General features: G+C 35.8%; 1 protein-coding gene across 3 annotated transcripts in view; it reads left to right on the top strand.

The window, feature by feature from the left end:
- Positions 1–3,975: 3,975 nt before the first annotated feature.
- LOC5570046 (protein strawberry notch) overlaps positions 3,976–12,170 on the top strand; it is a 56,413-nt gene continuing 48,218 nt past the window's right edge. Inside the window, exon 1 of one of the 3 annotated variants that reach the window (XM_021852317.1) lies at positions 3,976–4,280. In XM_021852317.1, the coding sequence (XP_021708009.1) occupies positions 4,269–4,280 (12 nt within the window). In that variant the 5' untranslated portion in view covers positions 3,976–4,268. The remainder of the gene's footprint in view (positions 4,281–12,170) is intronic. The other 2 variants (XM_021852316.1, XM_021852318.1) reach the window with 2 other exon arrangements.

Raw genomic sequence — 12,170 nt, 5'->3', positions numbered from 1 at the left:
ATGTCTAAACATGATATAGCCGTTATTTGAGCGGGAAAAATTGCTAAAGTAGTTGAAGTAACATGCTCTTTCGTGTTGTTGAATAAAAACAAGATTTTATCAAGCATTTTAGGACCCAATCAGAGATATTCACAATCAAAGTAGGCATGTTTTTGAGAGAAAAACAACAATAACTCCTAAACTGAAAGAAATAGCGAGTTTCTTCACTCACCAAATTACGCATTTTTTAAAGCTCTAAAAGTGTTTCATAGACTACTTTGATGAGAAATTTGAATTGAAAACTCTAGAGCCAGGAAACCTGTTTTGTTCGGACCACCCTATGTCACTGCAGGAAAAAAGCTCTAAATCGGTCAACTTAAGAGATACAAAAAAACTTTTTTTGGCAAAGTTGCTTGAAATTGAATGGTCTATAACTTTGCTGAAGCATGTATAAAATAATTTCTACAAATAAGAAAGTTAGTTACACAATTTCTATGAAAATGTGGTCCACCCTAATTTTCAATAACACCAAACAAAGGGCTTAACTAATACGAATAACTTTGTAGAAGACCGTTTTTGTCTAATGTTTTATTCTAAAGCTCAAAATGCATCTTTCCGCGTAAAACTGATTCCTGGACCATAGTGCAATGAAAATCATTTAAAAATTAAGTAAACATGTGTTTCTGCCCTAAACTTAAGCGTTTGGTAATAAAATTGAGACAGGGCTTTAGGACCCTACTTTACAACTGCGTACTGCGATCAAAGAAAAATGCTTTTCATGAGCATTTCTTGCAAGAAATTTCCCACGCATCGAGATAGGCGATTTTTTTTTCTGTTGAAGTGCATACTTCCCATTACAATGTTAAATCCCATATACGGTGGTGTCGTTGTTTTGATGCAGTATGTGTCAAATGAGTGACCTTGAATGATTAATTCGCTATATAAGGGCTCATTCACAAATTTCATAACGCTGAAGGGGGTGGGTGGGTGTCCTCATGATGTTACGGCTCATACAAAATTTGTAGAATATTCATATAAAAAGCGTTACGAAGGGGTGAGTGGGTGTCAAAAATGGCCATTTTCGGCATTATGAAATAAATGAATGAACCCTAATTTGAACTTATCGTCCAGAGAAGCGCGCATTGTTTTTGGTCGTGTTTGACGATTCACACACTGATAAAAATCCACACGCTCGATCTGTGTGTTTAAAATTATGGATCGATTCATGAACGTCCATATCAATTTGCTATGATTTTCTTGCAAACTTCGTGTATGTTACACATTAAATTCCTGTGTTTTGCTTCATGAATTGATTTATCAACCGATTCCATATTTTTTCCACATAAGTTCCGGAAGCTTTCTCTTCAGATTCGTATGTGTCAATCTATGGACGCATAGATCATCACTCCAACACGGATTCAATGTGTTTTGCTTATGGTTATCTTGTGTCATAATCATCATGTTCAAGTTGGTCGATTCATTGATTTGCGCAATGAGATTGTTATGATGAAATTCATGAGCTATGCTATCGATTTCCATATTCAAAGCTTCTAAATTGTTTGTGATCAACCCATGGGATGCATAGTGAACTGAATTGCGGTTGGACCTCGTGTCGAACGACAGTCATCATCATGCTTCCAAAGAGAAGAAGCAAATTTTGAAGCTGAAAGTGTTAGATGAAAATTTGTGAATTCGATTTTTCTTTTATTAGTGAAGTTGACCGATATACGAGAATTCTACCTTTCTATAAGAAAACATTGATTATAATGTATAGTTTAGTAGAAAAATCGGATTCCACTAACAGATTTTCCTGGCTTTCAGTTTCGAAAAAAAATGGAATATGCTTATCTCTGGCTTCCCAAATTATGGATTTGCGGCGCCCCGCTTGTTGCTGGCTCACGGGTTTGAAAAAAAAATCAAGAGAGCTTGCGACAAGCAGAGGAGCCTCGGATCCAAATTTTGGAGAGCAAAAGTTTTTCTACCAAATTTCTTCTTTCAGTCCCATGATATTTATGTTCTATCACACATGACTATCTAAAGCTACTACATTTCGAATTCAATAAGCAAATCAGTTGGTTTTCATGATTTAATATTTGGAAATTCATGTTTGTTTCACATGACAACCTAATGTTGATACACATGTTATTATACCGTGAAATCAATGATGAAATCCATATGGCTACCACACTCAAATCATGTGGTTTTCCTCATTGCGCAAATCTATAAGTAAAACACACGACCTTGACGTGTAGATTTTTCTCAGTGCACTATAAGCTAAGGGTGTGAACCGTTTCACAGATTCGTTTAACTTTTAGTTAAAATTTGACAGCTCGATAGTGATTTCCCCTCCGTATTTTTATATGAAGCATGGTTAAACTTGACAGTTTGAAAGTTATTTTCTGCTCCCGTGAATTTGAGAATAACTAACCATCTGTGAACTTTGTTCTAAAATAACTACTCGACTGTCAAAGCTCAAATGGGTCGACCGCGAAGTTTAATTTAACCATTTGAGGGGAAAATTACTATCGGAATGTCAAATTGTAACTAATAGTTAAGCTAATTGGTGAAACGGTTCACAGCTCAAGTATGCTGTTCCGCTCAAGAAAAGTAAAAAAAAATGCGGAAGAAATGGTCAAGAAATTTTCTACAGTGAGCTCCATTTGAAATGACATTTCTTTTCATCTGCGTACTGCGATCAAAGAAAAATGCTTTTCTTAACCATTTCTTGCAAGAAATTTTCCACGCATCGAGATAGGCGATTACTTTTCTGTTGAAGTGCATACTTCGCTCTGGATGCTGAAAAGTAATTTTTGGACTAACTTGATGCATGCAAAATTCCTTTAAGGAATGGATCATTAAAATAACCAAAACGGCCGCTATGGAAAGCATAGATAGTGCCACCATAGCCTTGTGTGTTTGACAGAACAGCAATGCTGTCACAATGTTAAATCCCATATACAGTGGCGCCTTTGTTTTGATGCGGTGATCACTAACAAAAACTACCTTCAATGATACATTGTCCACAAGCAGAAGAATTTCTTTATGTTGAGATTACTATCCCGTTAATTACTTTAACTTACGTACATATAATTCTTTGGAAGTAAAATTAACTTACGCCAACAATTAATGTCAAATGAAATACACACACTTCAATGATACAGCTATCCTTGAACTTATATCAATTATTATTTGGATAATTACCACTATCCGAAAACATTCACATCCCTAGACTTCACGTCTTGCTCACAAATTGACTTACTTTTTACTTGCAAGGAATAGTGTAGATGCTAAGATGATCACCTCTCACGCAGAAGTTCACTTATCAAGTTTGCCAACGCGCACTTTGTTTTGATTTTTGCAATGTTTTTTTAGATGGATAAAACAGCAGAGAATCTTTTCAGATATGTTGATGAAGCAGAACAAAATATGCAATATATTGTAAGCTCAATTAAATTTACTTTGAGTCAATTAAATTATAGTTGAATTTTGACGTTTGACGTATGTAAATTCAATAAAAAATATAGTTGTCAACAACTATGGATCAAAAATGATTGAGCGCTTTACTTTTCAGGTGCATACTACGCATTAACCATTGACCGATGCACGAGTTCACTCGTTGACGTTTGAGCGGTGCCATGTTATTTACGTGACCATGGTAACTAGTGAATTTGGCACCGCTCAAACTTCATATTAGTGAACTCGTGCATTGCACCATTCACTTTTTCCAGATGAATAATGGACAGATGCACGAGTTCACTACTTGACGTTTGAGCGGTGCCGTGTTATTTACGTGACCATGGAAACAAGTGAATTCGGCACCGCTTATACGTCAAATTAGTGAACTCGTGCATTGGTCCATTCGGCGAGATTCGATTTGGAGCAGCTACGCCGGTCCCATCGATGAGAGCGCTGTTCTCACCAGAAAACATAACGCCTGCGGGTAGGTTCACGACGACGAGACATCCCTAAAAAGAAAAACACTCTTTTGCGGTCTGTCAGTTTCATTCGGAAGACAGCTCGGATCGGTCGCGTAATCATCATCGCGCACACAAAACGCATACGGGTCATCACAGTAGGCTCACGGGTTGACAAGGAAAAAAAGTTTAATTTCTGTGCTCAAGTGAAAAACGGGAAATTTGTGCATTTTGTGGCGATTTTCGCAAGGAAATCAATCAGGATCGCATAATTGAAAGTGCTTTTGATAAGTGTATGACGTGAGTGGAGTGAAAAATCAATCGAGAAGCAGAGAAAGGCGAAGTTTTTTTATTTGGTTGCTGAAGGAAAAAAACATGAGCAGGATGGTGAGTCTTTTTTTCTGTTTTATTCTACAGCTTGATGCGTTGTGGTCTTTGGTTTATATTCATTTCGATTTGCAATGCATTTTTTATTATGATGCGCTTGAAAAGCGAAATGCAAAAAAGTTAACAATAAAAAAATACTGCAAAACGTAAAAAGGAACATAACCAAGAAAAAAAATATTTTGATACACACATACAAGCAAAGCGGCAAGCGAAATGTCATCCGCCTGTTGTCCACCTGCTCAGCTGGTGAAATCGAAATCCGTTCCTCCGGAACGCGATTTTCCGGTGAAAAACCTCCGGCTGAACGCGCTTCCTGCTGGGTGTGGCTTTACTTTATCGATCGCTGGCCCAGACTTTGCATTCGCCTAGAGGAGCTTGGCCTAGGATAGAAGGAAATTTTCTTAGCGCCCACAGCAGCCAAAGCATGAGCAGCGTGGAATTGGGGGATGGGGACTTCCACATTGTCGCTAACCACACCGTTTGCACGTTGTGTTGTATGTACAGGACAGATAGGGTAGGATAGATACATAATCATCCTCATTCTTGTTTACGGCGGATCCAACTTTCGATCGAATCCTATTCGTTCGAATCCACGGCCCACTTGATTTTGCTGGCGTAAACGAGAATGCAAAACGGTTTTCGATCGAAAGCGCATTCGAACGTAAATAAGAATAGGGGTGAATATTTTAGCGCCGCGCGGTTCGAAGGAAGTGAAAGGTAGCAGCATATAACACATGGGAGGGCATTTGTTGGAGGAGTTTGAGTTTAGCAAGAATCTGTATCAAATTTTGCATTACTCTTCATAATAATTTGAATTGGCTTATTGTTATCATTACTGTAATAGTTGAATTCTAATTGTACTGAAGTATTTCTTCGATAGAAGTTTGATTTTACCTTGTACCTACTCGTTACTACAAAACTATCCTTCAACATCACTAGAAAAGCATAGAATCGAAATAAATCCAGAACTATCTTCCTGCATGTATCGTTATCAGTTAATGTATAGAATATACTTAACGTAAATAGCATATACTTATATGGGGCTTAAATTATGCTTAGCCACGTTAGTTAGTTAGTCCACGTGTTTTATGAGTGATCCCTTTCGTCGTTAATGCAGCTATATCTATTATAATCTGACTAAGAAGGGGTTTCCAATTCTTTCGGCTCGCGAAACACTTTTTAAAGATGAAAGAATTGCGCAGAGCACCTCTATTTTATTTTATTTTCTCGGATTGTGACTCCTTTGGTCCATAAAGACAAAGATTGTGATATTTGTGTTGCTTTAAAATTGATCAAATGGGACGACCGAGTCTGATGCCCTTTAGTAATTTGCTATACTTCATTATTGATCTGATTACACACTTAAAAAAATTACGGATTACGGTGAAATTTCACCGTAATTTCAACAGCTGAAGGTTCGGTGAAAAATCACCGAACAATCTGTAAAATCTTTGGACAAAATCATAAAGAAAAACAAGAAAATGGCCTGACAGGGAACCGAACCCCGACCTTCCGATCAGATAGCAGGCTTGTTACCACTAAGCCAGATTTCACTGCTTGTCAGGGGTGTGCAGGAACTGCAACAAAAGGAAGCTCTTGCCTGTCAGAGCGGCATTCACACGATTTCACCGAAGTTCGGTGAAAAAAATGCTGTTACCGGACTGTTCGTTAGTATTTCACAGATTTACAGTAACATTGTTTGTTTCACGGATTTCTCCCGTTAAAATAATAGATTTCAAGGATTTTCTCCGGTAAAATAGTTGATTTCACGGATTTTGTCGGTAAAATAGTAGATTTCACAGGAAAATCTGTATTTTTGTTGTTTACAGTTTAAATTCGGTGATTTAATTCACAGGACACTGTGATTTATTTGAAGTGTGTACATTTACGTTTATCCAGCTTTTTACGCTCGCCCTAAAAACAATGTGCTATAAAATATTTGACGGAAGCTGACTATCACCACTGAACTGAAACTTCGAATTATGTCCGCAGCATGCCTTGACGAATAGTCATTTTTTTATTGTTTTCTTTCTGTCAATGAAATGAAAATTTTGTTTTGATTTGCGGAAATAGTCGTAATGGTTACATTTAATAATGAAGAACTATTTATTTTATTTTAGGCTTAAATAAGTTAGTCGACCATACCTCACAACAACCTGAAGGAGAAATGTTTAAAAGACCCGGCTTAGCATTTTGAATTGCGCAAGATCAAGGCTTACAAATTTGCCAAAAACAGTCAAATAGATCAAACATATTCTTACTAAATCATACGATGAAATCTCACAGAATCGTGCTATAAGTTTGTCAGATTTACATAATCCTGGAAACAATTTACGCAGCATGTCGTCGGGCCGTAATTCTTACAAAGTTCAAGGCATGATTTTCACATATTTCTGGGTAAAATCCTAAAAAAGGCATCATGACAGGATTATAGTTTGGAAATTTGGATAAGGTTCTGAGGAAACGCCTAGCACGTTTATTACAGCAATCGATTCTCAGTTAACCAGTAAAGCTTCTTAAATGTTACTTAATTTTGAAAAAGAACCTTAACAGTATTTTTACAAAGTTCGGAACTATATTTTAACAAGGTATTTGGCGAAATCCTTATAATATGAGGTGAGTTTCTTACGCAATGTTTTGTAGATTTCTTACAGAATACTGAAGAGGATAATTTCAAAATCCTGGACATCATCCTCACAGATTTCATGACAAAAGTTTTTTTAGAGCAAGAGTCGGGCGTAATAGTGAGCACGATTTTAACTCTGGGTAATATTATCACAAAATCCTGGGAGATGTTCTCACAAAATATTGTGTCAATTGCACAGTAGCAGAGATCCCCATTTTCAAGGTAAATTTTATTCCATTTTCCAGACATCAATTCTTTGAATGATTTTCATTCGATTTACGGAAGTGTTGTACAGCACTAGGGCAAGTGTACCATTAGTGGTGCACCTAAGGGAAAACAGCTAAAACACGGTGTTAAGATCATGAAATATATGATTTTAACGTATCATTCGATAGATCTCAAATCCTTCTATCATTCAAATGTATAAAAATCACGATTCATTTGAAATTTCCCTGCAAAAAGCCTTGCACCAATAATAGGAACACTGTTCCTTTAGTGGAGGTATATTTTAAGGATGGTTCCTTTAGTGGCGCAAACCATTGATTTCTTATGGGACCCTCCACTATGGGTACTGATGCACCACTATAGGTGCAAAGGAGCAAAAAAATTAAGCAAAATAATTGTTTTAAATAGTTTTACGGTTAAATTTCATGAATATTATTCGATTACTTGTATCATTTTCGCATCGTACATAATACAAAAATATCACATAATCATTTATTAGCGCGAAACATGCCAAAACACACTACCTCCACTATTGGAGCTACCTCCACTAAGGGAGCGTTTGCCCTATATTGTTTTAATGATATGGCCAAGCTGCAGGTATTGCGGACTTGCTTGAAATAAAACCTAAAACAAGAAAGGGAATGATTATTACAGCAGTATTTATGAAAATCGAAATTAAATTTTTGTTTGAGTGACAGAGAAACAATGAAAATTATGTCAGTGAGTGATGGATTACTAAGGATTTATTTTCAAATTTCAGTTCAGTGGCGGTTGTAAGCTCCTGTCATTTTTTTATAGCATGGCGAGCGTAAAAAGCTGGATTTTAAATAGTTAATCTCAAACATTTTTGTCAATTCTTCTCAGATATTCGGCTATTTGTTTGTACTCATTGGGGTTATTTTTGTTACGAATATCAATTAGTGGTGTATTATTGTTCAGTATCGGAAAATTTACTCTTTTTATGTCATAATGTGGGCAACCGTATAGTACAGTCGCCTCTCCACATCTCGATATCGAAGGGACCATCGAGATAGGGAGAGATCGAGACAAAGAACATTAATTTAATGAAAACTAGATTGAAAATCACTCCGTTACTAGGAAAATAATAAACAAACAAACTTCATTTCGAGTTTCCAAAATGTTTTGAATCATTTAAATTTGGTCTAGTAGCCTTTGATAATGTTCATATCAACATATGGAGAGAAAATTGGGAACAGAAAATCAACAGGAATACATCGAGGGGCCCAAATAGCCGTAGCGGTAAACGCGCAGCTATTCAGCATGACCATGCTGAGGGTCGTGGGTTCGAATCCCGCTGGTCGAGGATCTTTTCGTAAGGGAAATTTTCTCGATTCCCAGGGCATATAGTATCTTCGTACCTGTCATACGATGTACACATACAAAAATGGTCAATCGGCAAAGAAAGCTCTCAGTTAATAACTGTGGAAGTGCTCATAAGAACACTAAATTGAGAAGCAGGCGTTGTCCCAGTGGGGACGTAACGCCAGAACGAAGAAGAAGACATCGAGATATGGAGATATCGAAATATGATGAGCGAAATCGTATGCAGTATGAAGGGACCGAAGCAATTATCGACATAGGGAGAGATATCGAGATCTAGAACATCGAGATGTGGAGAGTCGACTGTATGTGCATCAAATCTTCAGTATTCAACTTGGATCCTACTACATGATCCTACGTAACTACATGTCCAGTTGGTTCTGATTCGTCCTACAGTCAACTTTCTCTCTCTATCTCTAACTCGATATTGAAGGAACCATCAAATTAGAGAAATATCGAAATACAGAACATTTTTACAAAATTTTCAAGAATTTTTCAGTTATGACCATTGTTATTAAATTCAAGTTGGAAATTATATGACAAAAATCCTCCAAGAATTCCTTAAAATAATTCCACCAAGAGTTTTGTTTCGAATATCTCAAGATATTCGATTTCCAAAGATTCTTTTATATATTTTTCGAGGAAGTCCCCAATTTTCCAGAATTTTATCCGATGATTCTTCCATCGATTGCTTTAGCGTATTCTTTAAGATTTAGGGATTTAGAACATTTTCAAAAAATCTTTGTGAGATTACGTAGATTAAAAACTGTAGAATTCGGTTGAAACAGGTCGGACTCGATTATCCGGATACTCAATTATCCGGAATTTTAGACTCGATTATCCGGAATATACTTTTTGATATTCTTGTTTTTCAGTTTTCATGCATAATTTTGAGATAATTAAGTATTGCAATATACAATATGAATCCTTTAGCAGTTTTCGACGTAGATAAGAAAAGGGGGGTTCGAAAAAGGGTTTTTTTGTGCCTGCCTGTCAAAACATTATTTTTCTTCTCAAGACCCCTCATGTTCCTAGAAATAATTTCTGGCTACGCCATTGCATCATATAAATAAAACTACAATAAAAGATAATATTTAAGTTGCTTTATCGTAGATTTTAGTTTTTTTTATTAGTGATTCGATTATCCGGAGGGAAAAAAAATCAATACTCTGGATAATCGAGTCCAACCTGTAGTATCGTTGTAATGCTCAATTATTTCCTGAAAAAAAATCTAGAGAAAATCTTCTAAGCATCTTTTGAAAGACAACTGGAAGAATTTCTGTATTTTTGTATTCTGAATTTGTAGCGGAAGCTCTAGGAGAATGTAAAGAGAGATCCCTGTATGAGTCCCTGAAAGTATTCCAGTTGAAATCTGGACAAATCATTAGAAGATATCTGCATATTTTTTAAAGTTTTGAAATCATGAAATGAGTTTTGTTGATGATTAAATCCCGAAAACATTGAATTGAACCTGTAAACTTTGAAAGACTACAAAGATGTATTTAATGTTAAAGAAAATATTAGATACATTAATATAATTTAAAATTGAGTTTCGTTCATAAGATATTTTTCTAGCATATTTTTTAAAGTTTTAAAATAGTTTGACTTCTAAACCGTACAAAGAATATTAGAAATATCTAGTAGGGGAACTCACGTATTTTCGGCAGTCTAAGGTGATGCCGCGCTTCTTTTTTAATTTTCTTGGACATCAGCAGACAAATTCCGTGTTTGTCTGTTTACATTTATGCGCTGCTCAATCCTCTATCGATTCACACCGACAGACTTGTCATAATGATTTTGGAAACGTTTTTACAACGCTGCGAACATCTCTTCTTAGTGTGACTATTGTCGGCAGCCTCATTCTCTTCGGCAACTTTCCCATAAGATCTGCTGGTGAATCTCTTCTCCAGCTCCAAATAAGTCGCATTTTGAGGCGTGTTCATTTGAATTGATAATATCTCTGACGATATTTTTTGTTCAATCTCGCAAATCTCGTCAGTGGGAAGCAAGCAGAACAAAGAATCATCTGAATGTTTTCATTGATGTGTTTTGATAGAAAAATACTGTTTATTTGTCATTTGAAATTTGGTTGCCGATAATAGTCTAATGGTGCCGAAGCCTTAAGTTTCCCTACATTCTCTAAAATATCAAAATATTTTTCTAAAAGAAGGTCCCCCACAAGAGACTAGCCCTGGCCCCCAACATTTATAAATCCGGACCTGCTTTAAGTAATTTAGTAATCAAAAATTATCTGTTTTGTAAAAATTTGATAGTAACGGGCAAGCATTTTTGGAGTCGGTGAATATAACTTCTTCTTCTTTCTGGCATTACGTCCCCACTGGGACAGAGCCTGCTTCTCAGCACAGAGGACAGAGCCAGTTATTAAATGAGAGCTTACTGTGCCAATGACCATTTTTGCTTGCGTATATCGTGTGGCAGGTACGAAGATACTCTATGCCCTGGGAAGTTGAGAAAATTTCCAACCCGAAAAGATCCTCGACCGGTGGGATTCGAACCCACGACCCTCAGCTTGGTCTTGCTGAATAGCTGCGCGTTTACCGCTACGGCTATCTGGGCCCCGGTGAATATAACTAAATTTTCTATATTTTTACGATTTACATATTCTATGGCGTGGCGGTGCCAATAGTGGATTACCTAAGCAATAAAAAATCATAGCATATAAGGTACCGTGGGGGAAGTGGATCATTTGGTCATATAAAGCATATTTTGAATACTTTGAATGTTTTCGCACCATTGCTTCGATAAAAGTTATATTCTTACGTCGTCACTAATACTACTGCAAACCTGGTACTATTTGTGCACTAACACAAGCAAACTTGTTAATTGCAAAAATCATTTCATTTCTAAATTGTTTTCTGTCAATCAAAAATCAATTGCATCTCTGCCTAAAATCGAATACTATTAGTTTTTTCAACGCATGGTGAACGTTTTAGTTCTAATTGAGTGAATCGCAATGCAAAAATATGATTTTCATAAATAAATACAGATATATTGGACATGGTACACTTCCCCCTACTTTTTAATGGGATGGGGTAAGTGGGTCAAGTATTATTATCATACATTGGCAGACTACTTACGCGGATATAAATAAGTTTTAATATCCTTAAATGTTGTTTTCCTCTAAATTGTTTAATCCCTAGCTCAAATTTGTCAAATTAATCAGAAAAAATTTTGATTAATGCACCTAAAAGTATTTTTCAGCCTTTTTGGTTTAAAAATTGAATTAAACTACAAATATTGCGAATTTCAAGCAAAACTTTTCGTGGTTTGTGGAAGCTGGATTGCAAAAAAGTAAAATATACAAGTTCTCCGATTGAACGCATAATCGTACGTTATTTGACCAGATCGATTGTACTAGACAGATGATACAAATATAATCACAAATAGATTAAAACGATTTCAGTTTGTCTAACAAAAGTACATGTAATTAATATTTTCAAATCATGTGTATCTTTAGAAAACATCATTAGGAATAATCCTAAAATACTGCTCAATTCCCTTATGTACAAAATGGACGAATTTTCTCGAAAATAGTCTAGTTGCAATGTTTTTATTTGTTCGAATTAGTGTGAACTAACGTTTTGAAATTTTTCATAAAATTTTGATAAAATAAAGATATTTTTAAATTTTAAAACTATTTAAATATGTAACATAGCTCTAATAACAAAAATAAGAGT

The sequence above is a fragment of the Aedes aegypti genome, chromosome 3 (assembly GCF_002204515.2).
Source record: "Aedes aegypti strain LVP_AGWG chromosome 3, AaegL5.0 Primary Assembly, whole genome shotgun sequence".
Lineage (NCBI taxonomy): Eukaryota > Metazoa > Arthropoda > Insecta > Diptera > Culicidae > Aedes > Aedes aegypti.
The sequence above is the reverse complement of the archived record's forward strand: the minus strand, read 5'-3'. Positions and strand labels throughout refer to the sequence as shown.